Consider the following 27,974-nt stretch of genomic DNA (forward strand, 5'->3'; position numbering starts at 1 on the left):
CACTATTTTCTCTTATTATTATTTCCATTGTTGTTGTATTTTTGACAAAATGTTATTCTTTAGATAAAACCTTTATTTAATCATTTTAGTCTACTATGGCATCGTCTTCAAAAAATAAAGAGGGAAATATCTCACCAACTACGTCAACAACCTCAGTGAAATCTCAGTTCTTTGAAAGATCTCCATCTGTTTCTTCCACAAGAGATGACAAATGGCCGGAACTGCTGTTGTCGAGACCCGACAACTCCTACTTCTACAGTTCCAAGAGTAAGTACATACATTCATAGTCAAATTGTCAAGTTTGTGTACACATATACATAATTATTAGGATCGTCAACAGTCGACAACCAAACTCTTGCTTAGCTGTATAGGAATTCCAAGCTTTCTTACAGATGTAGAATTGCAGAAACCCACTAGAGCTACCTGTAGAGCTGTAAATATCAGCCCTGTAATTAAGGTGCAAGGCTTTATAGATTTTTTTATACATTAGTAAAACTTGTTTCTTTTGTAACTTAAATTTAAAATATTTCCTGTCCGCTGCTGTACTGTATGTATGTAAAAAATGAGTATTCTTGTTGCCTGCTAGGTCTTTCACATTATATCTAAGGACCTTCTCATCAGGAGAAATACATACATTAGATGAATATAGTAGTAACTATTTTTGATGAAAATTTAATCAAATATCTTTAAGTGTTAAGGTATCTTAATTGCAAATTTTGCTAGACACTAAGCAAATTAGTTATCGTAATTGTAAATTGAAATATTTTTTTCAAGTGCTATAAAAAGCGCCACAAATTACGATATATATCAATATAATAAAAACCAATAAATTCTGTTATTTCAGATTGTTAATTTTCCAAGAAATATGACTTAGTGTTCATAATATTTTTTTGGCAGTGTACAGGCCGCCCAATGCGTATTATATTATGTAATATGCCATATTGTATTATGTAATATAACTGAATTAACAAAAAAATATTCAGGTTTGTCTTTTAGTTCTCAATCTGTCAATCAATAATATTAATATAGTATTCCAAATATAGTTAAGTCTACTGTTATTAGAGTATGACAACATAGTACAAGTTTCATATAGTTTCACACTGTGTGGTGCTTTTTTTTGTAATAAGAATGACAGAATATCTAATGACATACCTAAGGGTATGCAGGGCCCATCTTAATAAACATGCAGGAGAAATACATTCATTTCATTATCATTTGTCACCATGATATCGCTCTTTCATTGACATTCCAGAGGACAATGAAATCCTGTAATTTAGTAACTGAAATCTGAAATGTGTCCTGTGTGTTTCATGCAGGTGTAATAATTATTATCTTACACATTTCATTTCATGTGATATTGTACCCTATGTTATGCCTGCGTCACAAGTGTTTGCGGTGAAGATGCAGTGTACTAGTCACCAATCTGATCTTTAAAATTCTTTTGATTTCCTTCACAATAAGAACTACTTCAAAGAAGATTCTCAATTCTTTGTCATTTTTTATCTTCATTAATGCTGAACCAATTTGATTTTAAAACTTTTGGAAATCAAAGGAAACTAGTAAAAAAGTTACATGCCATGATATCTGAATAACATACCTATGGTACTAATGTACATAATGGTACATTTTATTAAATAACTGATTACCTAATATACTGTTCTGTACATTACAAGCACATATATTTTACTATATCTGTAAACTGTATTACAAAACATACCTACTTAAAATGCTTGGTTTGAAGGAACTAGATGGCGCTATGTGTTATTTATATCTTAGATTCTAGGAAAAGTATATTACCATATTTTATAGAACTTTGATAGTAAATGATTTTACTTAGGTTATTTATATTTTACTGGTATGTTATGTGCTCATTTCGAGTTGAAATCCTTTTAAGATCCAATGTTTTATGAATTCAGATTTTTTTTGTAAATCATTGACATTTTCATGTCTGTTATTACGGTCTATACCCCTAATTATGAATGGTATGTATAAACCACAAAGTATATTTTTTACTTGCTGTACACGCGACTTCGTCCGTGTGGAATTTAACATAATTTTCTAAAATAAAAGACTTTTCCTAGAATAAAAGTAGCCTAAGTTAGTCCTTATTACATCTACCTATGGAAAATAATCGGTCCAGCCATTTCAGAGATAAGTCGGAACAAACAGACAGACAAACAATTGTTAAAAATGTTATTTTGGTGTATGTACCCTATTTATATTCATATGCATGTAGTAAAATACGGTTATTTCAATATTACAAACAGACGCTCCAATTTTATTTTTATGTATAGATTATTATCTATAAATAAATCATAAATATACCTATCGAATGTAAAAAGCCCAAAGGTTGATTAGAGATGAAAGTGACCAATAAATAAATTCCTTTATGAGTTCAGAATATGTTATTTTTGTTCATCTTTTTTAATCTGTCAGTGTGTTTTTCTCGCTGGATAATTATGTAAATTAAATATAGAAAACAGTAATTAAGATACAATGGTAGAATTTGGACTGAAACCCCTCGCCAACGTCGTGTACAGTAAATTAAATATATCCCTTTGTAAATGCCAGATACAATCTAGTGCCACGTAAGCAGAGCTTGAACTATGGGTACTAGACAACTGATCTAAATACTTAGATTTTTATTGTAAACATATACCTACATAAAAAACACCCAGACCGATACAAACAATCATATTCATGAATGCAAATGTTTACACTGTGCGAGGATTTAATATGATATTTTATAGCGAAACTATATAATGTATTAATATTTTCCTGTATACAGTATAATGTAATAATCCAGAATTAATCTCCATATTATAAACAGGAAATTACGTTACCCAAGATTTTACGTTAAGGCAAAACTTATTTATTCCTGTTATATTGTAATAGATATATTTATTTTTTGCTTTTGTTTTAAACGTACTCTAGATAGTAGAAGACGAACGGAGAAGTTACTTCTCCGTTGGCTTAACATATTATATCATTAAAACACAGCACAATAACTGTTGGTGCTGATTTGTTCTTGAAACGTATGTATTTTAATCATAAGGATTTATTCCAGCTTAAGTCCTCTAGATGTTGCTTAATGTTTGCCCAAATGTCATAATCCAGTTCCTGCTCAGCTAACCAAATGTCATAGATGAAGATTAAGAGAATAATTAATGTTGCTTAAACAATTTATTGTTAGTATATAAGTAGCTTTAGAGATGTATACTAAAGTACTATAGATAGATGGAAAAATAAAAGTATTTATGACACTCGAGGTTTTCCAATAATAAACCAAGTAAAAAACTCAGTTCAATCATTAGAAAACTAGAATAGCGTTCACACCGAGGAAAGTCCTGTTGATTATAAAAATAATAGTCGGCGGAGATTGGTAAAGATGTCGCGCTTTAAAAAACGCGCGGTTTCGCCAGTGTACAGCTACATCTGTCGTTTAATCTCTGAAGATGTTATTATTACCTCTCTATTTTTTTCATACCTCATTGACTTAGAACTCGAAGCAAGATAATTTTTGGCCCCGCCTATAGATGGCAGTGCTGGCAACAAGTATTGATTTTCCCGCTCTCGTGACGACGTACTACGCCAGTAGGGAGAAGGAGAAATCAATATTTGTATGGAAACTTACTTGGAAAGCTATATTCTATTCCATCTTTAAACTATATAATGTATTAATATTTTCCTGTATACAGTATAATGTAATAATCAGGAAATTACGTTACCCAAGATTTTACGTTAAGGCAAAACTTATTTATTCCAGATATAATCCTACTGGATATCAGTAATCCATTTTGATTTAGTGCACTTATAACGAAGAGAGGTTTATAAAGCGAATTGTGAAAGTCACTATCACACAACCACTGTGTTTGACCTTCAAATTTGTGTGTTGTGTGTGAAATGAACGTAAAAAAGTGATCAAGATTAATAATAGAGTTCTTGTTATTCGCTTGATAGTTTATTTGCGAGTTTATTATGCGTTCTCTTGCTGCTTTACATGGGGTGGATCCCTTGCCTGAGTTGGGAATACCATCCAACCTCCAGCACGGTGATAATCCCGACGCCGATATGGCTGGAGCACAGGACACCATATATCTGTGCAACTTTCGGGTGTCTGTTGACGGAGAGTGGCTCTGCTTGAAAGAACTGCATGATATGGATATGCAGGATTCTTACATCCGCCCGTCTGACGGTGTCATCACCTCTCCTGACGACCCTATGCATTCCTTAATGGGTAACAAATGATAATAGTTTCAAAAAAATATTTCTCTGGTGGTCATTTATTAAAAGTATATGAACTAAAAATAAAGTTTCCGTTTGTTGTATATCAGACAAATCGCGATGTCTTCGCAAACCAAACCAAATTTAACAATTCTTTTATCAAATGTGGTTTCTTGTATTTTTATGTGGAACATATTAATACTCTTGTTATAAAAAATAAATCTCATTACCTTTAGACTATAAAACAAATTATTGCAATTAGTCATTACTTAAAACTAATATGCATTCAACAAAAAAACAATTATATTAATGTACACCGGACTTTTAATTTTCATATTAATTTATATATATTGCGTATATGGGATATATATCTATCAATTTTGATTCTTTTTATAGCTCGGGATCCAGTAGTGATAGAACGTAGCAATCTCGTCAACATCTCTAAGTTGATAGTAAAGGAGCTAATTGAACAATCGCTTCGTTACGGGCGTATGCTCGATAGCGACCATTTGCCATTACACCATTTCTTCATTGTTCTCGAGCATGTAATGCGTCATGGACTTAAACCCAAGAAGGTAAGTAAGGTTACATATTAATGAACAACAATGAACAAGCTCTTTATTTTTCATGGGGTCTATTCTGAAAGTATAAATTCGACTATACAGCGGTCACGAACGCTACTCTACCGAATTGTACATTTGAAAATCACTCAAATCCAAAATTCTTACTATAATATCGAATGATCAATGGACTTGCTAATAAATAGTAACTTTTTAACAATCAAGGTTTAAATTATATTAACCAAAAAAGATGAATCAATAAAATTAAAATATAAAAGCATCCTATCACACATTGCAATAAATTTCTACCGTCGAGCAGTTTCGACATGCTTACTTCGATACAATTATTAAAATATTCTTTGATTATGGTGTCCGAAATGTACTTTATCATAATACACGAAATATTTTTGTATTGAATATTAATTTCAACCTACTTAATGTTAATAACAATAATTTATATTTTAAATTAATGACAATTTAAAATAATAAATATATGCAGGGTCTTCTTGGTCCCAAGAAAGAACTGTGGGATATTCTGCAAATGGTCGAAAAGTATTCGCCAGAGGCGGCTGACATCACCGCAAGTATTAGAGACTTGCCAACAGTCAAGTAAGTTATCAATTTGTTAGTATTGAATAGCGCCCACGTGTAATTTACTACATAAGTATGTAGTAGTATTTGTTTACGTAATGTATTGCCTATCCACTACTGGCACGGCGTCGACCGAGTGTTGCTTTGTGAACTTTGTATTAATATCTGGAACCACTGCTTAATAGAAAGAATTTCTATTAAGCAGTAGTTCCGGAGTTTACTTACCTCATGATGAAATCCGCTCTCTCTGTCTCTTTATAATATATTTTTTTATTTTGATCATTGTTCTGTTTATTTAATTATAAAATTATTATTAAACTATTTACAGTGAAACAATACAAATAGCTTATTATAGTACCTATTCATGTACGTGTCTTAAGTACATATGTCTCATATTTGTAAAATAATTAGCCTAAATACTAAAAAATGGTATCTATGGTCACTATTCCTCGCGGACGATGTCGCAGCCACAGCTAGTACTAACATATAGATATCTATGGATACTAAATATTGAAACATTTATTATTAACTCCCATGCAATTTATTTATATTGAATTTAATGCGTATTTACTTATAACAGGATATCGAAAATGCTGTAGTCATAAAAAAATATTTATATTATTATAAACCTATTTTATTAAGCCTAAATTACCACATTATCTGTTCAACGGATAGTTCCCTAATTGAAAAATAGTTCTTAGTCCAATAAAAATGTATAACATTTTAGGACCGCAATGGGCCGTGCTCGAGCTTGGCTAAGATTGGCTCTAATGCAGAAAAGACTTGCGGATTATCTAAGAATACTTTTAGAGCATCGCGAGGAGACGTTGGAAGAGTACTTTGAACCACACGCATTGATGTTGAATGAGGAAGCCGTCATTATTACCGGTTTACTCGTGGGCCTAAATGTCGTCGACTGCAATTTGTGTGTCAAGGTATTAATATATCTTTATTAACTTATTTTTAAGTCTTAAAAATATGTTCTTGCACAAATGTTCATTGTTTTATTTTACATTTATCAAAAGTGTTATCTATGTAAAACATACGCAATATATTTTACTCCTTGTTGTTTGGTAAGCCGATAATACTACAAAGTATAATGAGCTCCGTTAATTTTATTAATAGTTATCATTTCACTGATATATATTAAATGCTGACATTAAGTTCTATTTTAGGATACAAAGATATATTGTATTTATCTGAAATACGTGAAATATTTTTTATTAATCTTTACACTGTTTGTACTTATACCTATTAAATGCTCTAAGGATATATGTAGATACTTATAAGTTAGAAACTGTAATTTCAAAATCTATAATAGTATTTACAGTAAACAAATTATCGCAGGTAAAAGTATTTTACGTATTAATAAGATACGATCCGTCTGATAATAAACATGACTACAAAAGTTTACAATTACTACTAAGATTACTATAATAACAATAATAATCTCAGGATATTTTACCCAGCGCCATCTAGACCCAAGTTAAGCTATCTAAAGCTTGTGTTATGGGTACTAGACAGTTATTCTTCTTATAATAATAATATATTTTTTTAAACAACTGATACATCGTTAATATTTTTTTTTCGTAAATTCATACTTATTATACATAGAAAACACCCAGACCGATACAAACAATCATACTCGTAAATACAAATGTTTGTACCGTGCGTGGAATCGAACCCGCGATCATCGAAAGTATTAATAATATTTCTTAATACGTCATTATTTATTTAATTTCTTTAGGAGGAAGATTTGGACAGTCAACAAGGCGTTATTGATTTCTCTTTATACCTTCGGGGTGGCAGCTCTTCCAATGACTTGTCCAGCAATGGAAACAATACGAACAATGAACCGAAACAACGCCATATTAACACGATGTTAGATCAAAAGAATTATATCGAAGAACTGAACCGACATCTGAAGTGAGTACTCTTACTTACACTGTAGTAGTACTTTCCCCGTAGAGACCGATATCACTATTATAGCCAGCAAGAAATGTGAAAACGTAATAACAGCATGTACTTCCCACGCGATAATTATCTACTTTTAATCATAATTAAAATGATAAATTACGCAAGTTAACTTAGTTAAAAAATACAATCCTCATTATCTGTATGTACGATGTAATTAAGTCGTTATACTTCTCTGTATATGAGAGAAATAAATTAATTGTTTCAGTGCCACTGTAGCAAATTTGCAAGCCAAAGTTGAAGGTCTGACCACAACAAATGCACTCATGAAGGAAGATTTGGCGATCGCCAAGAATACCATGATTCAGTTGGTCGAAGAAAACAATCAGTTCAAACACGCTTTGGGTAAAAGAATATTATTTAACCATAATATTATATATATAGTATTGTTAATTGTTATACCCGATGATTGATAAACCAATATTACTAAAAATAAAATTCGTTAGTGTGCCCTATATACCTAATTATATTTTGTGTTTCCATATAATAAATTCATGACAAATTGCGGTTAATTATATATTGTATTCATTAGAATAAAACTGAGTAGGCTCCATAGATTAGACACCTTGCAATCGGATGAGTCACGTTGAGCATTTAGTTTAGTGTGCATTGGTATGCCGCGCTTGTCGCCCGCGTCTTCATTCAATTGTTACTTATGACTTAACATTTATTGCAATTTTGACCCGTTATGCTTCAACGCGCGCTCTTAATGGGCAATTCGTCAACAAAAACTCGACCGCGACAATCGCTATGGTACACTTGTGAGTTATTTTCATACCTATTCCAAACATACCACTGTCAGTCTGTGTTTATTTACGTATCGTCTAAACACGTGCGATTTTTCTACAGGTCAGGACATAACCAAAGACACTAGAATGAAAGTGACAGAGTTGCAGTCTGATGAAGAGGTAAAGGTGTTTGTTTAAATATACTATACATTTACAGGTACTATAGACGTCCTTGGACTGGAAACTTTCGATTTTGTTGTGTTTATTTACAGTGTTTTATATTTTGCAACTGATTAATTGTTCAAGTGCTAAACTAAAATTAATTTTATATTGGTTTCGGATGTGTACGAGATGGAAATAAGAATTATATGTCAATATTCCATATATCATAAAATATGATTTTATTTATTTAAACTTCAATACCAACATAAGTTACTCTTATCTTAAGTGACCTGAGTCATTAATAACTGATATCAAAGATACAATGATAGAAAAATATTGGTACAGATAACACACTGACCTATCTAGAATTTTATAATAATAACATATGACACAGAATGTGTGAGAGTCATAATAATAATAACTAACACTTTTAAATGAAATCGGTCATCGTCAATTTACAGGAGAAACGTAGTGTGAGGAGTACAACATCTGATAAATCAAAAAATGAAAAGGACAGCGAATTAGGAAAATTATTAGAGGAAGAAAGAAAGAAAAATTTGGAACTAGAAAAAGAATTGAATTTACAGGTACATACTGTTCGCTTTTATTCCAAATACATAGCACGTGAGCTAGCATAGTAATATTTTACATAATATAAAATTTAACTTCCACAGAATATTATATTACGTCCGCCTTTTGTGACATATTTTTGTATTGATTGAAGTTAATTAATGAATAAATATAATTTTAAAATCTATAATTTCAGATTTCATTGAAAGCCGAAATGGAGGTCGCTATGAAATTGTTAGAGAAAGATATACACGATAAACAAGACACAATCATATCGTTGAGGAGGCAACTTGACGATATAAAATTAATTAACCTAGAAATGTACAAAAAGTTACAGGTAAGCAACATTTTCTGTCTAGCACGCGTAGTTCTTTAGGATTTTGTACCCTTCTAACCCCCAATCAAGGTTGACCAATCACGCTTAAAACGTCAATTATTAGCAAGTTTCTTTTTTTTTAGTCTTATGAAATGCCATTAATCTGTCGCTTCCTGGCTTGTACATAAAAATCGTCAAATATATACATAGACCTACCATTTCATTTTTATATATTTCCTATTAAAAACTGTCAAAATATCGAATTAAATATGTATTGATATAAAACGTAAAAAGATTAGGTCAGAATTTCACATATCTATATACCTACAAAATATCCCAAATGTAATGTTTATATTTATAATGTAATGTACAATGATATTGTAATCTTCATTCAACAATCTTTCTTTCAAAGATTGATTTGCTTTGCAATATTTTAATATCCCGCCAGTTTAACATATGAAAGAAATTTCATTTTCCGACAAATTTAATATAAAACTAGGATTCATAAATAGTTGAATATAACATACACGTATCACATTGAAACAAAAGATTGCATTGCTTCCATAGAAATCTGCGTTCGCACATATCTTTAGAATTATGAGAGATAGCAGCGATGCCTTGCGAAGGCCATTCATGAGTGTGGGTGCTTAAACTAAAAGATTCATTTCCCGCCCACACATTCTCGTTACTTAAGCAGTTAATTAATTGTAATCATCATTTATAACAATTTATATTTAATCATGCTAATATATTTGACAAGCATTTACTTATTACCGTATAAATATTTAATTGTAAATAATAAAAAAAACTGCAATGATATCACCAAAGACATCAGTAAACCATACAATAGAGCATTACTTTACCTTACATAGAATATATTTTTAGTTAACGGTGAATAACTCGTTAACGCTTGTCACGTATAGTGGTATAACAGCATTCGGCTCTTTAAAGCTTGGTATTTACTTTTAATATTATAGTTGTTAGGTTGTGAATGGCTTTTATATTTAACAGAGGTTTTATTGTCCCAATCTACAAAAGTTATTTATGTTCTATATATATGTATTTGCTCCTTTAAATATATTTATACGCATTTATATAAGCATATTATAAAATTAGCAAATAATATTATTATTGCTTTGATATATATTATTCTATACTAACAAAATTGAATTCTATGCAATTATAATAATATACGTATTCATAATACTAATGCAATGCTGTATTTATCAATGCCGCGTTTATCGTACGAAAGGAATGCGAGATGGAACTGACGCAGAAGGGCGAAATGGTATCCAGGCTTCAGGGGAAGGCAGAGCAAATTGGCAAAATACTGCACAACCTTGAGAAATATAACCACTTCCTAGGACCCGACCATGATCTAGTCAAAGCTCTCAGATCACCCACCACTAACGAGCATAATCTAGGAGAAAAATTAGAAAAACTTAAAGCGCAAAGTAACGCAGCTCAAAAGAGTACAAAGTCGAAGGATGAAGGTCCGCCCAACAAACGACTAAACCTTCAGGAGATACCACCATTTCGAAAAAATAACAGTAAAGACAAAAGTTTAGACCATGTGGCAGAGTAATTGAGAAGTAGATAAATATTTGATAATTAAATATGTTATTTCATCGCTAAAATATATTTCCACATTACTCGCCCTTAATGGTGGTATTTCTCTTTTATGAATATATTAATGTAAGATTATTGGACATCGGTATATTGTTTATTGTATTAATGGTGATGCTTATTATTCCAGTATACAATATATTATTCAAGCTCAAAGTCACTGTCATAATCCTTGTTTATTATTATAAACCACTAAATACGTAAATGTTATTGTGCTTTATAAAATTATGGGTTCTATGTATATTTCCGCTTAGCTGTACTAACCAATATCCTACACTTCAATCATGCAAGCTGTAATCGTTCGTTCGTATTTTTAATTCAGCTAAATTTTATTGACCTTGTTTTAGGAATGTGAAAGTTCCTTGAAACATAAAACAGAGCTAATAGCCAAATTGGAAGCAAAGACTGAATCAATGGGCAGCACGATACATCAACTAGATGAGAAGTAGGTTTTGCATATTTTTCTATAACACCGCAACTGGCAGGCGAGAGCTTGCATCATTCGTAAGGATTGAAAGAGTGCCTCGACGTACCGTAACGCTGATTAATGTAACGCTTTACATATCTGTACCTACTCGCACATAGGTGTGAACATTGCACGGCTTACATCATAAAAAAGATGTAACAGTCATTAAATATGCCGAAATGCATTTGTAGTATTTGTAAAGCTCGACCGAATTCCCCAATGAGTATATTGGATTAATTAAATATATCTTCGATTTTTTTTTGTTAATTTTGTGTGTAGTATTATTACGATGTTTATCAATACAGTATAAAAGTTTATATACCGATTTTTATGTTATAATATTTCCGAAAAATGGTCGCTGCAGTGAACATCGCAAGTCAAGTCGCAAAACTTAGTAAAGCAATATTCTTATTAACGTAAAATGTACAAACGCAAATATAATGGATATGTACAAGAATCTTTGTGTACAAAAAATAAGAATGTTAATCTAAGTTTGTTATTCCGAAGTTTTACATTTGAATCGGGAACAAATTGTTGAAAAAATACAGGTGCAAAAATTTAAGTATTACTGGACTGATTCAAAGTGAATAGTGTTTAATATTCCGCTAAATCGTTAAACTGGATGATAAAGTTACAGCGAGTAACTTGATCATCCAGTTTAACAGTGTATAATTTTATTTTATATAGTATATATAATTTTATTATATATATATTTATATAGCTATGTCTCGTGATTTTGTCTGCGTTTATTGAGATAAACTAATATGCGTAAGTAACTATAAAGACATAAATATTATTTTAATTTTTATCCTTCATATAACACAATTTTTATAACAACTTGACAGATATTTTAATATTTCAATCTTGGGGAATGTTTTTCAGTTTTACGAATACTATCTCTGGATTTCGACTTATTAATTACTGCATATACTCGTTTCGTTACACATTATATAGTCTATGGTAACTCTTTCCATTCATCTTATATTGGCAAACCATCACAATGAATAAAGCGGATAGAACTCGAATCAGTATTTCGATATTCTTGTGTGATATTTGTATATTTGATTATATTTACTATATTATTGTTACAATGGCAATGCTAATGTCGCTTTAGCTTTCACGTTGCTGTGGACCCCGTGTTTGTTGTGTTTTCAAATTAGGTTTGTTGATTATTTCTTAGTACTTAACACATTTTAAATGTTAGAAAGTTTTAATATGAGTTTACAGTAAGCTTCTTTGTTATATTTTTCTGTAAGTTATGTAGAGTTATATCTCTAAGACGTCATTATAATTATTTTAATCCATTTAAATGTATCCATATGTCGCAGAGTAATTTCCAATACATAAATTGTGAAAATTTGAAGTATTTTGTTTACTTTTCTAGTGATATTGAGAGTATTATGAAATGTAAATGTAATAGTTATATTTTTAAATTTGAATTGTTATAATTTTGATCTCAATTATCATTTAAAACTATATTTATATAAAATCAAGACTTTATAGAAATTTATATTGTGTAAGCTTGTTGACATATTAGCATCAGATTTGTTAGTAAACAAATAATTACTTTCATAGTTTTGTAACTCCAAGGCCGTAGAAATGTAAAGCCTTATTTATAATAAAGCATATTCAGTCGCACACGGTATTTTATTGAACACAAGAACAACGAAACTGCTTGTTTTTACTTTATGTTGATTGTGTAGGTTTGCCATTGTTTATAACCTGTTTGTTTATGCATGCTTTTGTAATGTTAATTTCAAATTGAAAGCTCACTCATAAAATCTATGCTTATAAATATATAAATAATATTTGTGATCCATTATATATATAAAAAATTCTCATTAACACATTATAATTTTCATTTTAGAAATCATTCCATTCGTCTCAATTAATGGAAATTTATTCATTATTTGTTCTTGAATAACATATTCTTCTTATATATGATATAGACTTAACATTATATTTATATTATACTTATAAAATATTAGTACTATTTTCTTAATTTTATTTGCAACGTCTAATTCCCTAACAAGATAAAAATTCATAGCAATTTACCATATAAAGGTGAGTTGGAACTATCAAGATATAAGACTTGCTTAATTAAAGCAACAGCTTATAGCACATAAATAGGACATATGCATTAATACATCTGTACATTAACATTATGGGGGATTTAGACACACATTAAATAATCACTTGCACAAACTTGTGGTCACTATATTTTTACATTAGCTTACATGGGTTTGGAATTTCACTGAAAAGTTATTTATCTAACATATGTACATATTTAGACATCTCAGTTGTAATTCTAACATTATGTTGTGTCTTTTCAATCGACCATCCTAAACAATGGATAAGGATTATCTCCGATACATTAAATTTATTTTCTTAGTGATAACAATATAATTATTTACTTATTTGTTAATGTAATAAAATGTTTTTGCTATTAGAGCGTTTAACTGAACTGGAATTTGATTAGATTAGGAAAATTTTATACTTATTATATTTTGTTAAATAATCTTTAAATTTATCTGGCTACCCAGTGCACTTACATTGCTGATATAAATTCGTATATTATTTTAGTTTGTCTTTACATGAACAAACTTTATAATCTCTAGGCTCCAAGAGGACAAGACAGCAAGAAAAAGTTTAGAAGAAAATGCCCGTACTTTAGGACAGAAGGCTGCTGCGGCAGAGACCAGGGTTCTTGCAGCTGAAGGAGATTTGAGAATAGAACGTGAATGGAGGATATCTTTGCAAGTAGGTTGTCCATAATCATCTAAGAAATCAGATTCAAGGGTTTATTTTAAATAATTTTTACATTACATTATCTCAACTGTCAAATACAGTCAGTCGTAAAATCAGTAATTGTTTCAGGATTCAATGGTAAAAGATCGTGACAAAATATCGATGTTAACACAAGAAGTAGAATCATTGAAATCTATTGGTCAGGTAAGTCAAATTTTCTTTTACTGTAGTTGGCAAAATTTTTGTATCTATTCTATATAAAGCACCCACACCATTTATGTGGCTTGTTGTGTGGTTGTAAATTAGTATATGAAAAACTATTTATTACAAAAGCAATCGCATTGGACAGCTATTTTAATGCCCCATCAGATACGACACTTATTTGTTTGAAATTGTTACATTATCAGAAATCGTGACCGTCTATATCCCTATGCATTTTGATACAGATACCTCTGTTTCTGTTTATGTCAACTTACCTCACATACTATATGACTATTGACCAGATGAACTGTTAGCTTGTTTATCCATTCCCTTTGTAGTATATATAGTCTTTGGTCTATTTTATCTATAACGTTTGTAGTGGATGTTTATAACGTACTTTGTGCATTTTGTAAAAGCGGAGTTTGTATTGTAAAATGTCGGGATCAGCCAAAGTAAATGTGTAGCACGAATTCGCTTTTTATTTAAAAACAGTGCATCCATATTTCCCATATTCCGATAGAACTATATTTTATTTTTATTTTCGTTTATATTTTAGAAGTATGTATCATTACAAGAGGAACAGCACATACTCAAGACGCAATATAGTGAGGCACAAAAAACATTAGAAGAAATGGGTGTTACGTTAAGTGAGAACAAACTGCAGCTAGCAGAAATGCTAGAAAAGGAAGCTAGTTCAACAACAGCCGAAGACAACGCGTCAAATTGGACGAGCGACAAAGATGCATTTGCATGCACAGCCTGTGCTAAGGAATTCAATATTACTAGGCGAAAGGTACATCTATAAAATATCTTTTTATAATTTTTTTTACAAACTTACAAAAAAACACATGCCAGTCCCATTGTACCCTGAAACTGATAATTACATCACTTCTCAGTGAGCAAATTGCTCACTTAGTCGCACTATCTGAAAGATCGGCTAAAACACTTTGTATGGCACCAACATCCAATATATTTATTTTTTGGTGTGACGTTATTTTATTTCGTAGACTCTCGGTTCTTGACATACTCCATCGGGAAGTTATTATGAGAATATAATAAACTAGTGGATAACTAAAAAGTCCTAAACATTATCTTTAATAAAAAGCGGTACAAATGAATCTATAAAACAAACACCCATTAAATTAATGACAATTCCCAAACATTTGTATGGAAGTAAAAAGTAAGTTCAATTACTAAGTAAGTTATTTATTACAAGATAAACTTATTTTACAATACTTATTTTACAATTTAACTTTTAAATTTTTCCAATAACAAAAAATCAATCTGGTTTCGGATCATTGTTGTTTAAAAATATTGATAAACATTCAGTCCTTTTGTTCCAGCATCATTGCAGGCGTTGTGGACATATATTCTGCGGCGCGTGCAGCGAAAAAACTGTAGCACTTTCAGGAAGCACGAAACCGGTGCGAGTTTGCGATGCCTGTTACGCAGAGGTGCGGCTGACATAGTAACCACTTATACTACGGTATGACTACAATAAAATAAAAATAAAAATTACCAACTCAGCCTCTATGGTAGTCCCAAAGCGTCTAAGCAGCGTTTGTACAATAAGCACTAAAACTCAGAAATATTTAAATACATAATTTTTCTACCCAAGTACATACAAAGTTCTACTCATCGACACAAATGTTTGCATTGCGTTTGGAATTCCCGACCATCAGTATTTGTGTTAAACTGCTGCTACATTAAGATCGTCAATATGACGATAGTATATTTTAATTTATGATATAATATTTTTTCATGATATTTCTAATGTCTTTTATACTCATGCTATTGGATATCAGTGTTTGTCTTATAGCGTGCCAAATTATTCATAAAGTTCTCGCGAATGCCTCGGGACCAAAGCGTGTAAATGTAAAGAAAGTTAAATTATTTCAAACGCAATAGGGCAAAATTAAATGCTATTTATTATACTGCATTGGCAAACAATTAGACTATTGGTGTTAATATTATGAGCTCACAGAAATCTGTAGGTACAATCTAATCTTTTCTTTTATATATATAACACTAAACTATTACTAAATAACGGTCTATAAAATGACTGTGTAAATAAATAGTGAATGGTAGAAATTAATTAATAATATAATACAATTGTTAGTAAATAAGAGACTGATTTAATCCAAACATAATTATATACAAATAAAATATACTGCCATAGACAGCGGTAAAGTATTTCGCTGAAATAGTAGCTATATGAGTTTTTTTATGTATATAATCTCAGCGTGGTGCTTAAAAATAATGTATATATTAGATATTTATAATGAAGTATAAATTTTAACTGTCTTTGTATATATTATTTAGCCAAATATATAAATGTATAATAAACATTATTTATAGTGACAATTCGATTAAATTGATAAAAATTCGATATTTCTTGTTTTAATAATATTGTTCATGTTCTTAACATGTAATAAATCTGTAGACATGTATTCCCTCTATTTTACATCATCTGACATAATGTGTTCTAGTATGTGGTCCATTGCTTCAGGATTATCTTCAGGTACCTGTGAACACCGAAACATAAGAAAAAGCTTACAACTTAAAATGTTTAGGATAAATTTAGGTATTATGATAATTATCTCACCCAATGTCCGGAACCAAAGACCCACCAAAAACTCAAATGTTTTGCCTCCTTATAAAATCCATTTCTAATGCCACGTATTTTATTTCTTTTGGCATTCTTAAAATCTTGTGCCCCATGCCACTTCAACTTGTGTGCCCAATTCGATGCTCCTAAAATAAAAGTAAGTTATTTATATTTTATGTATATTATTAAAAATGTAAATAATTCCTTCCTAATCTGTAGATGAAAGATACCTATATGAGAATAAGTATTATGGGGCATCTTTATTAACATAAGTGACTGCGAACCAACGATTAATAAAAATTTTGTTTCGTTGTACGTTTTTTATTATCAGTTCACCGAAGAATTAGTCAGGAATATAAGTGAATATTCTATCTATACATTTTTTGGTATCTGCCAGATTTGAATTCGCAAACTTTTCTTAAATAATTTTTATAAATACTGAAATATGAATCATCTTTTATTAAACAATGTCTGACTTGTTGTGAGATGTTGAAATTGATATTTCAACCATCTCCTTTCGTTTCACCATTTTAGGTAAGTACTAGCTAGTGCGCAGTTGCGACACGTGTTGAATGCATCTACAGTCTGTAGGTGTATATATCATACTCGTTTCTTTGTTACACAATAGAATATATCCAGAAGATGTGCATCGCTGTTGCGCTTATATTATCTCAAGTTATAGCTGAAATGGTACTAGGTACATCAATATTCAAGACAAATTTTCGGTAGAAATTGTAGTTACCAAATCGATTTTACAAAGCCTAGTTAACTCCGATCGATAATGATTTTAAGAGAAAAGAACTTACATATCGAATAAATAATCACAAAGATTGCTAATCTATCTAAAATCAATTAGATACACGGACTAAAGTGATCGTGCGACTTGTATATTTATACAAAAGTTTTAAAAATAGAAAACCAGGAGAAGTAGGTAGTTCCCAAACTACTGGTCACGAGTGAATATTTAACGCCCTCTGACTTACTGCGCAGCACTACTATGTTTATGCCACTTATTCTGACTTCAAAGCTTTTCTTTGGTGCTTCTGTGGATGTAACTTTAACAACAACTATCCTAGATTGTATCGGCTTGTTCACAATCAATGACGAGTAAAAACACTTACCAGCTAGTGGTGTAACGACGTCTAAATTCCCATTATATACGCTTATCTTCAAATTAGTATTATTTAGTAGCATTTCTACTGAAAAAATAAAATAAGACATTCAGGAATACATAATGTAACTTCAAATCCATCCATCCATTAAAAATATATTAACCATTACCCAAATTCAAAGAAGGTTCTCAATCCGTCACATTTTTCTGTGTATACGAGTATGATACTAGATATAAAGGTAACAAATTTTGACTTTATTGCAAATTGTAGGTAATATTATTCAATAGCAAATATCCAAACGTTCAAGAACTCATACGTAATAATATTTACTTGCGATTTCATTAATTTAATTGTACATTCTTACTTCTGTGTACTGTTATAATAATAAATCTAATTCTATCAAATTTTGTTTTCATCGATCTGGTTTTACTGAAATATACTGAACTCTTAGAAATTATACCTTCTAAATTGTTCAATTGATGGTATGAATAGGCAGAATGATAAATACTTATATAAAAAAATAGAGTTACTTACAGAATTTTGTAGAGGGAACTAGAAAATTATCATTTAAGTTATAAAAAACGGCATGAGATATATATTTCCATTCCAAACTCTGGTTCACTACACTAACGAGTGTTGGTTTTACGTACATGTTTATGTTTTTCTCTAGCAATTCTAAAGCAGGGTACGGACTAATTTGATTAATATTGTTAAAGTTAATTTCCATCCCAGATTCATTACGAAGGGTTTCAAATAAAACTCTATCCCATTCTCCAGCCATAACGTATTCCTTCTTGTCAATATGGGAGCACAATTTTCTTGCAATAGTCATACCTTTTAAATATGTAGTTTGATCGATGACACCCTAAAATGTATAATTACTTATTTTATTTTTTATATGACTTAAAAGGTACGATCCGCCTCATAACCACAAGCATCACTTTCGTATAGATAGATTTTGATATAGATACTTTTGACACAATGCCTAATCTTGGGTCACAACTTGAACTGAATTACAATATATCCGTATTTATAGCAACTTCATAAAAGAAATAGGTTTAAATATGGTAGGATACAGATGACTTGACACGAGGAGGTCCTTTTATGAGCTTGTTGTGACTAATCATTATTTCATGCAATGGATGTTGTAAATTGGTATTTATGTCTAGGTACTAAATAATTGTTAGCTTCTACCTATTTTAAATATTTTTTACCATGTTATAGAGGAAATCTGAATAAACCAAGGCACTCTCCTTTGGGTCTACAAATCCGCTGCCAATGCCAAGTCCTTTCAAATTCATTTTTAGACGCTTTTTCTCAATTGCCTAAAATAAATTTATATTATTATATATATATAATTGTGTATGTATTGGTACTTCTTAGGGTCTATTAAATACTATTTATCTACGTACAAGCGACGTATCTAGATGTAAATATTTTGTATACTGAAGTGCATCCATATGATCGTCACTAGTCACTAGTAGTCTCCCAAGTGGTATGTATGCTATAAGCTCTAAGTTAGCATTGTATTATACAACAAAACCAGCAAATTTCAACATTAAAATTATCCTTTCTCTTTACGTAATTTTAGTTAATATAAGTATTTTACATCCTTGATATTTAATACAATGATAATGTTTAGGATACAAACCGTATGTAAATAAAATCCCAGCCTAGGACATAGTTTGCCACCATAACTTTGGCCAAAAATATAAGTAGGCGTTTTACGAAATCCTTTATGTGTTCTAAAGAAGGCCTTTATAGTTTTCGAGAGGTCGATAGCTGAGAATAATAAAACAATAGGGAGTATTATGTTAAACAATTCACACAGGTGCTTTTAAAAAAAGAAATAGATAATAATCGTTGCTTCCTAAATTTACAACATTAAAATAATTAAGTAATGGTAGCATTATATTGTATCGACTACATGGTACAGTTAGTCCGCCATGATATGTCACACACACTCAAGAACAAGAACAACTATTACGGTGAATCCTAATTCTGAAATGCTATAACGCCCTCTGTTTCATACTAGTTGTATTATTTTATCTACTTTCGTTAGTTTTGTTTTTAAAGCATATTCTTTACGACTCTAATTACTTGTCCAAAAATAGGTAGATACTCTAATATTTTAGAGAAACTGACAAAAAACTCACTAAGGGAATCTGAATCCCTTTTCTTAAATATAAAAAATAGTCAAGATTTAATGCACTCACCTGCTTCTTGATCCGTTTTTACAAGCAATGACCTGTTTTTAACATAACTGAATCCGGTACCCACTGGGTGGTCTATTAACAATACGTTTCTCCCTTTTACCTAAATATAAAATGACAGAAATGTAAACAATAAAGATATTATTAAATATTTACTTATGTTGTGACGGGGAAATTTTTGTTTCCATTCAAATTGCAATATTATTAAGAGAATGGTAAAGTAATTGTTAGATGAACGATGGATCAACTGAACTGACTTCATCCGTATCTCATAATTTTCCACTGCGTATACCTTTAGCTCAAACGGATGCACCACTCCCCAGTGCCCATTATCATTAATAAAAAATCTAATCGTAACTCGTTACTGGATCTTATACTTAAGGCGATCTTACTGTCCAATGACGACATAATACTCACCCACGTGTGATTACGCGGCTGCCAATCCATACTGAGCGGGCCTATTTCTGCAAAATTTGCTATTCCACTTGCAGCAAAACCAGGCCCACCCTGTACCCATATTATAAGTGGCTTTTGTTCAGCACCATCCCTAGTTCCATCAGCGTAATAGAGCCAGTAAAATATGTAAGCTCCAGGACGAACCATTACATAGTCCTGTATGCTCTGCCACGGACGCGTGTTTAGCGCGCGCATATAGGGATTTACGTCTATAAGTAAGTATAAACGATCGTATCAAATCAAATTCACCTACCACAAAGTTTATATCTGTTCTGAGAAATGTGGACATATCAAATGCTAGCGCCGCGCCGTCGCACACGACACGTAGCATAAATATTTAACTATTTTTACTATTAGATTACGACAATTACCGAATGCCAAGGCATTCACTCTGCTTTACTCACTACAGTGGTGACTTGGGATGGCACCCCTCCCAATGCTGTTGTTCGTTGTAAGAATGCAATATTATCAATTTAACGAACTTTGCTCTAGATTTATAAAAAAATACAGGGTTATTTTGAGATATGGATTAAATTTAAATATGTTTAGGAGTAATTCAATGATTAGATAATTAACTTTTGCCGTAAACCAAGAAATAATATGATAATAAAGCTAAGTACTCTTGCATTGAATTCTCTATACCGTTTTGGGAAATAGATTCTAAAGAGAAAAAAAGTAACAGACAATTCAGTATAAATAAATAAATAAAGATGACCAAGCATTAATATATGTAGATACCTAATAATTACATGACTTACAACAATGTATAAAACTTCAATAAGGTTTAGAAGATGAATAAGTAATTTGACTGCCAAAATGTATTAATCTAAAATACTGAATAACACCTTTGTGTTACATTATTTTTTGGTTACAATTGCTTATGCTAAAAAACAATTTTAAATTGGTATGATTATTACAAAAATATCCCGCAATTACAAATTATAAAATACACAAGCGTTATTTAAATGCATTAAATCATTATAATCAATAAACAGCTTGTACCAAATTATAAGGATAAATATTAAATCTCTAATATTAAAAATCATTAACCTAGTGACATTAATCTTAAATATTTATGTCTCCAATTCACTATCTTTAAATGTTATTCAAATAGTTGTAATTTCCATAAATCACTGCGTGAGTAGGTCTACCAACGATAAGACACAAAAGCTTAAACAAATTTATTTGATTTATCTAAGAACTAAAGCGTATGCTTCTCTTTCATAAGTCTTAGAAGACTAGGTCGAAAGACCATTCGAAGTCCATTACTTTCTGTGTGCATCGCGATTTGTATAATTTTATTTTATATAGTACTAGCTATGTCTCGCGATTATATCTGCGTGTATTGAGATAAACAATTGCTTCTATTCGTTAAAAACACATTACAAAGCAAGACTCAGAATCTAAAGTTTTTCACAATAGGTGGTCCATAGTAACGAATTAGTACAATACGTTCATTCCCTTATTGTAATGCAAAATAAATGATCACAGCCAATCTTGAGGTTGTAAAAAATCTACAAATTTGTTTAGCTTTTAATATAATACTTGGTTATGAATATATTAATTTTTACACCAATAAAACTAGTATAAAACCTTTTTAACATTAAACGTCATAAATTTCAAATAGAGAATTCGGTGCGTTCTCGATCGATTGGCGATCTGTTTTATTGTTTTGTTTTCCTGCACAGTATTTTACACCACTAATTACATTCGACTTATTATTAAATATAAAATATGATTAGGTACAGGTTATTTCCAACGATTCATATTTTAATCGAATTACTATATAATATTATGTTATCTGTGATATTACTATCAATCATTTCCTAGGATCTCGTCGAGATACACACACTTGCCTATTGGCGTATAACTTACTATGTTATGAAATATCTTGTTCAAATAAAATTTATTTACTTATTCAGTAACAATTTGTATTGTTTGAAATTATACCTATATATATATTATATTGTATTTATATAATATAATTTTTGCTGCTAAGAAATCATCAACACTGTAAAAAGACTGTTCCAACAGAAAAGAACGCAACCTGCCCTTAAAAAGCTTCGAATTATTTATTGTCTTTTAACTATTGGGCAAAAAGTATTATAAACAAACATAGCAAAGTCACCGTTATCATCTGTCTGTTTCTCCCTTTATTACCGTTAAACCTCGTAACAGATTTTGAGACGGTTTTCACAATTTTAGAAATTTCTTCCAGAAGATTTTTATGTACATATGTATATGTATCATGCACATATATGTTATCATATGCACATATATTTAGGTATAATATATTTAAACTAAAAATCGTTCATTATAACAGCCAGACACACAAACGTAGAAAATTACTGGGATATTATCACATGTAATGGTATAATATATTTAAACTAAAAATACGTTTTAGCAAAATATCTGAAAAACACATGTCTAAGTAAATTACTAAAAAATAACAACATATGTAGTTAGATATACCTGCATTTACTATCATATCCATTATTATCCACATTAATGTGTAACTAATTAAATACATTTTTGTATACGCAGCACTGTATCAACACTGAAACAACAACCACTAAGTTCACAGGCGCGCTTTTGAATCGTTTCAAAACATTGTAGATATTTACGACTTTGCGAGCTCACTACAAACGCGGTGATATCATTCTATGGCTGTAATGATTTGAGGTAAATGAGCGAAAAATAAAATGGCACGTGGCCCATCCAGACCATCCCTTAAGTGGCGTCTGTCACGCGGTCTCCATTAGGAAACACTTTATGACTCTTACAGTATGTTGTACAGCTTGTCCGCCTACATGGATATCTAACTTCGTATTTACGACTAGCAAATTGACAGTGAATGCCTATAATGGTAAATACTTGCAATACTTATGTTATATAATGCTAATTTAATATCCTTTCAAAATAAGGAACTCTCTCATGTCAGAATGGCGAAATACACGCTTCACTAAAGGTCAAATATTTCTACGAAGGTTACTATTATGCCTGTCTCGATTTATCGCGCGATCCAATGGAAACAAAAAGGCCACTGCATGTTTCTATGATAAAAATATAAACAAAGAAGTTAAAACAAAACTTTATTTTAAAAAAATAAATCAAAAAATGATCGTATTATGTTGTTGTCATTGTTTATTCCTCTTTGTCTTGGTCGTCTAGTCGATTGTTCAAAATTTATATATGGAGGGCGCGCTGGCGGTCTTTGTGTCGTAGAACCAACGGACGGTCTTGCTGGAGACGCGGGAAAGATATTAGAAACAAGTCCGCCTACAATACCCGGCCAATAATTCATCTGGATATCAGAATACTCGTGCACTGGTTTAACATTATCTGAAAAACAAAATAGTAGGTTTATAGATATCACGTTCTTTTATTAAACATAAAGCCTGTGGACTCTAATACATATTTATATATATTGCCATTATACCATGCCACACATGGTACATTCAATCAATCAGCAATCAACAGTAGATAGTTAATACCTACTTTTAATTTTAAACATTAGAAGAACCTTGACTCTGTGTAATACCTAATCTTGTATTTAGCCAATATTATATATAATAATAATAATAATAATCTCGGGACAATTCATACAGCGCCATCTAGACCCAAGTTAAACTAGCTAAAGCTTGTGTTATGGGTACTAGATAACTGATACAAATACATAGATTTTTTTTCGTAAATACATACATAATATACATAGAAAACACCCAGACCGACACAAACAATCATACTCATGAATACAAATGTTTGTGCCGTGCGAGGAATCGAACCCGCGACCATCGGACGTAAAGCAGTGTGCTAGACCGTTAGACCACCGAGGTCGTACTAATTACTTTAATTGATAGGTATACCTACCATTCTAGTCTACCAGCGATAAAGCAAAATAATTTGCTTTGTACATATTAGACCCAATGTTAACTTTAAATAAATTAAAATATATTATAATTATATTTTCTATGTTACTGGAGTAGTTCTAAAGAATAATATATTTATTACTAGTATGTTATATTTAAGTTTATTGAAGTTATTTTTATATTTAATAATAATAATTATGTTCTAATATTTGTCTATTAAAAATACTTCAAAATAGGAACGCCCATAGCCATACTCTGATATTCCTAAGGATACGCCCAATTCCTTCTTACCCACATAATTTCATTGTTAAAAGCACCTTCATATTGCAAGCTGTTACGGGACACCAAACAATGTAGATGTACTTAAACCTACCTCTAAACGAGCATATATCATAAAAGTGTTATTTAATCATTCTAAGCTTTATAATTCGTTTTAGACGGTGTTCTAAAACGAATTATAAAGCTTAGAATTTAATTTAAAAATAATCCTAGTATGAAATCTCCCTTTGTCACTCATCATTCACTCCCATCTTCTTTAATGTATTAAAAACCATTTATTATTACAAACCAGATGGGTCTTGAGCTTGAGGTGGCCGGTAAACATTATTCCCGAAGTGTCCTCCGGACCAATACGGCGGTCTTGTAGGAGGGTACGAGCCCTGCGGATGTTGATTCTGTGGTCGATAGCTGGTACCCGGCATCTGAGTGACTCTAGTTGTTGCTGTATTGGGAGGCCGTTGTCCTACATTATTAAATAGTCCAAAGAAAAATCTATTCTCTTCATGACCATTTCTCCTTTGCGATTGAGTCGTCACTGAAATTAATTAATTTAATTAGATAAAGGGTAAACAAAAATACATTGGCCTACGTGTATGAAATTAAGAAAGATATAAGTACCTATCTTAAATATATATAAAATAATAATAAAAATAAAAAATAACTTTAAATAATCTGAAACTGTAGCCTCAGCATAAGCTGCTGCTGCTGCGTACTAATTAGGTATATGTAATGAATTTTGTATGCAGCACTGGTATTTAGCTATTATTCTCTGTTTACATTGTAACAATCCAAATAATACCATATGAAATCTTACTAACTCAATAATATCAACTCTTATTTGCCTTTTTACTACATCCATGAACAATATGACTAGGAACAAACTCACATGAACCAATATCAGTTTCATCATAATCTTCTATTTCACCGCAATCGTCATCCTCTTCTTGGGGTTTCTCTTGTAGATCATTTTCTGCTCCATTCTGGAAATTCAGGTCGGGAGTGAGCAAATCTATAAAAGCTCCACCAAAGGTTCGTGCCCTGTTGTATCCCAAACTTGGAATGTGGCGATGTGGAGCTATTTTATTTGTTGGACAGCGGGCAGGATTCACTGTAGTGGCATGCAGCGTCTCGGCTAATAAACATGACTGTAGAAAATATATATAAAGTATTATATTTTTTAAATATTAATTCAGTTTGCTATTCATAAAGTTTCTAGTAAATTTTGTCAAGAAGCTGCCTCTAAAACTTCATAATTCAGCGGCTACGTACGAATTTAAATTTATAGATAATTTACCATGTATTGATGGTAATCTATAAATTTAAACAATAAATCAGCAATATATTTTATTCATTAAATAAATTGTAGGTATAGTATAGTAATTTTTAGTTGATTATTTCCTCTATTAGGAGGATATTTTTCACTCTTCACAATATTAATTTAATATGTAAAATTCCTAACTATGTTCTAATGTACTAATATGCATGATTGAATTTGAGAACTATACTATCTGCGTTGTGACTTCTGTAGCCTGGTAGGTATATAGATATCACACATTGATTTGACACAGATAAGTCGTGAAATTTAAATCACAATTTATTATTGTATGTACCTACTTCTAAATTAGTTTGAATCCAAAAATTATATATTCCATATTCAAACGAATTTATGAAAAGTATTTTAAGTTACCTTAAAATTAAAATATTTAGTACAACTATTACTAACCAACACAATCTTATAAAGAAATAACTTTGTCACGCCTTCCATTATATTTTTTATAATTGAAAATAACAACAATACTAAGTTATAATGAATAAATTACATTAAAGGCTATTCGTACAAAAACACCTGTATCTGATACAATCCGAATAACATCTGATGCTCTCTGCCGAATATTGTAAGAACTACGTAGGTATCTCCCACGCATCATCCTTGGGCAATGACCGACCCATATCAAACCAATAAACTGTTAAGTATGGCAAAAGATAATGCAATCGTTATTAAGGATATCACCTGCCTCTATATAGCATGACGAATACATAATGACACAGTTCATTTGACATGCACGTTGCGGTCCCAAAATTTTAGCTGGCTGGTATTGCTGGTTTGATATCAAGGAGAGTATCTTCAAACTAAAGAGACATTGATGCAATTAAACCAATATGAAAAAAATGTAAACGCAGGTACGTAGTATTGTATGTCTATATTTACATTACTTTCATGTTGATTTACCATAAAAATTGTGAATGTCACAATCGTAAAGTCTTCTAGGTAAAAAAATTTTGCAATAACATTTCCATTTACAATTCCTAGTCGGCATTAATTGAGCAAGATTGAATAAAAATTTGGTTACATTTTATTAAAACTTTGATATCATAATTAATGACTAAGCCATAATTTTGGTTATGCCTTTTTCCAATTAGGTATATAGGTAGAGGTATCCATCCATATTAAGATATTAAATAGATTCATACTTTAATCTGTACCTATATTTCAAGGTTAATTAACGTCATGACTATTGAAACTACATTAATAGTTGTCCTAACACTAAGTAATTGATTGTTTTCTCTATTAGAATTTGAATAATTAAATACCTACTTAATACCTGCGTTCCGAATGAATGTTAGAATAAAAAAATATAACTATTTTAATTGCTTATTAAGTTTATTTTAATGTAGATTATTTTTTTTCACACTCCGTTTAGTGTGTTTATGTTAAAACTGTTAATATTCTAGGTAGGATACATTGTGTTATTATGTTTATGTAGCATTCCTATACCATTCCCTAAAAAATATGAAGGATCTTTTTTCAGAGTCAGAGAGGTGAATTCCTGCCTTCCCGAATGTTAATTATAGTATGTGTAGTATGAAGTCAGTCAGATCATTAAGTCCATCTCGTTGAAGTCACCGGGAATCGTGGGGTTTAATCTAACATTACACATTATAGCAACAGGGACAATAGTCCTAATTATTTGGAGTCCTTTCTCCCAATTATGTACTAACGGTATATACTGACTCCGTCAGTAAATACCAGTTGTATGTCAGGTTGACCTCCACACTGTTCCCCTGGAAACCTTCGTGATAAATTTCTGGTAAATTTATTAACTGACCTGACTCCTGAACTCTAACTGATATGACCCCATGTTCATCTTATCATCCTCCACTGGTGCTTCGGCATCGTATACCATTAACGTAGGCGGGTGCAGCATACTATGTAATATCATCTTATCTGGGGGAGGAAAGGGGATTGTTAATAATGTGGATGACCCCATTA

The 27,974-nt window shown here is 31.0% G+C and overlaps 3 protein-coding genes across 6 annotated transcripts; 1 reads left to right on the top strand and 2 right to left on the bottom strand.

Annotated features, from left to right (window-relative positions):
- Positions 1 to 16,174, top strand: LOC131847924 (RUN and FYVE domain-containing protein 2). 3 transcript variants are annotated; one of them, XM_059197644.1, is made up of 14 exons: positions 1 to 267; positions 4,621 to 4,799; positions 5,284 to 5,393; positions 6,103 to 6,310; positions 7,123 to 7,301; positions 7,558 to 7,694; positions 8,199 to 8,257; positions 8,701 to 8,826; positions 9,006 to 9,146; positions 11,099 to 11,196; positions 13,836 to 13,977; positions 14,095 to 14,169; positions 14,723 to 14,959; positions 15,510 to 16,174. In XM_059197644.1, exons 1-14 carry the CDS (start codon positions 96 to 98, stop codon positions 15,633 to 15,635), a joined length of 1,989 nt encoding a protein of 662 aa, XP_059053627.1. In that variant the 5' UTR covers positions 1 to 95; the 3' UTR covers positions 15,636 to 16,174. The 3 variants fall into 3 exon arrangements, with proteins under 3 accessions (XP_059053627.1, XP_059053626.1, XP_059053628.1); XM_059197643.1 differs by lacking the exon at positions 1 to 267 and adding an exon at positions 3,778 to 4,237; XM_059197645.1 differs by lacking the exons at positions 1 to 267; positions 11,099 to 11,196; positions 13,836 to 13,977; ... (1 more) ...; positions 14,723 to 14,959; positions 15,510 to 16,174 and adding exons at positions 3,778 to 4,237; positions 10,378 to 11,088.
- A 12-nt stretch (positions 16,175 to 16,186) lies between these two features.
- LOC131847925 (retinoid-inducible serine carboxypeptidase-like) lies at positions 16,187 to 23,173 on the bottom strand. The gene is made up of 9 exons (XM_059197646.1): positions 23,028 to 23,173; positions 20,517 to 20,764; positions 20,103 to 20,202; positions 19,538 to 19,668; positions 19,101 to 19,211; positions 18,421 to 18,751; positions 17,896 to 17,973; positions 16,772 to 16,920; positions 16,187 to 16,691 (listed from the first exon to the last, which is right to left on the bottom strand). Exons 1-9 carry the CDS (start codon positions 23,083 to 23,085, stop codon positions 16,623 to 16,625), a joined length of 1,275 nt encoding a protein of 424 aa, XP_059053629.1. The 5' UTR covers positions 23,086 to 23,173; the 3' UTR covers positions 16,187 to 16,622.
- Positions 23,174 to 23,652: 479 nt separating this feature from the next.
- On the bottom strand, positions 23,653 to 27,894 carry LOC131847928 (uncharacterized). Of its 2 annotated transcripts, none has more exons than XM_059197649.1 (4): positions 27,811 to 27,894; positions 25,590 to 25,683; positions 24,993 to 25,238; positions 23,653 to 23,897 (listed from the first exon to the last, which is right to left on the bottom strand). In XM_059197649.1, the coding sequence occupies exons 1-4, from the start codon at positions 27,886 to 27,888 to the stop codon at positions 23,653 to 23,655; spliced, it is 663 nt and encodes a 220-aa protein (XP_059053632.1). In that variant the 5' UTR covers positions 27,889 to 27,894. The 2 variants fall into 2 exon arrangements, with proteins under 2 accessions (XP_059053632.1, XP_059053631.1); XM_059197648.1 differs by having other exon boundaries at positions 25,590 to 25,848; positions 27,811 to 27,889.
- Positions 27,895 to 27,974: the final 80 nt, after the last annotated feature.

This window comes from Achroia grisella, unplaced genomic scaffold (genome assembly GCF_030625045.1).
Source record: "Achroia grisella isolate CSIRO2021 unplaced genomic scaffold, CSIRO_AGI_Agris_v1 utg544, whole genome shotgun sequence".
In the NCBI taxonomy this organism is placed as follows: domain Eukaryota; kingdom Metazoa; phylum Arthropoda; class Insecta; order Lepidoptera; family Pyralidae; genus Achroia; species Achroia grisella.

Bases quoted from the DNA above. Each gene is read 5' to 3' on its own strand.
- LOC131847928 (XM_059197648.1), bottom strand. From the start codon at position 27,888: ATGGTATACGATGCCGAAGCACCAGTGGAGGATGATAAGATGAACATG. The intron at 25,239-25,589 runs GTGAGTTTGTTC...AATTAATTTCAG, and splicing joins TGAAACTGATATTGGTTCAT to TGACGACTCAATCGCAAAGG. The intron at 23,898-24,992 runs GTTTGTAATAAT...TTTGTTTTTCAG, and splicing joins TCAAGCTCAAGACCCATCTG to ATAATGTTAAACCAGTGCAC.
- LOC131847924 (XM_059197643.1), top strand. From the start codon at position 3,979: ATGCGTTCTCTTGCTGCTTTACATGGGGTGGATCCCTTGCCTGAGTTG. The intron at 13,978-14,094 runs GTAGGTTGTCCA...TAATTGTTTCAG, and splicing joins AATGGAGGATATCTTTGCAA to GATTCAATGGTAAAAGATCG. The intron at 14,960-15,509 runs GTACATCTATAA...CTTTTGTTCCAG, and splicing joins TCAATATTACTAGGCGAAAG to CATCATTGCAGGCGTTGTGG.
- LOC131847925 (XM_059197646.1), bottom strand. From the start codon at position 23,085: ATGTATTTAATTAGTTACACATTAATGTGGATAATAATGGATATGATA. The intron at 18,752-19,100 runs GTAAAAAATATT...TATACATTTTAG, and splicing joins CAGATTTCCTCTATAACATG to GGTGTCATCGATCAAACTAC. The intron at 17,974-18,420 runs GTAAGTAACTCT...TTATTTTTTCAG, and splicing joins AGTTCCCTCTACAAAATTCT to TAGAAATGCTACTAAATAAT.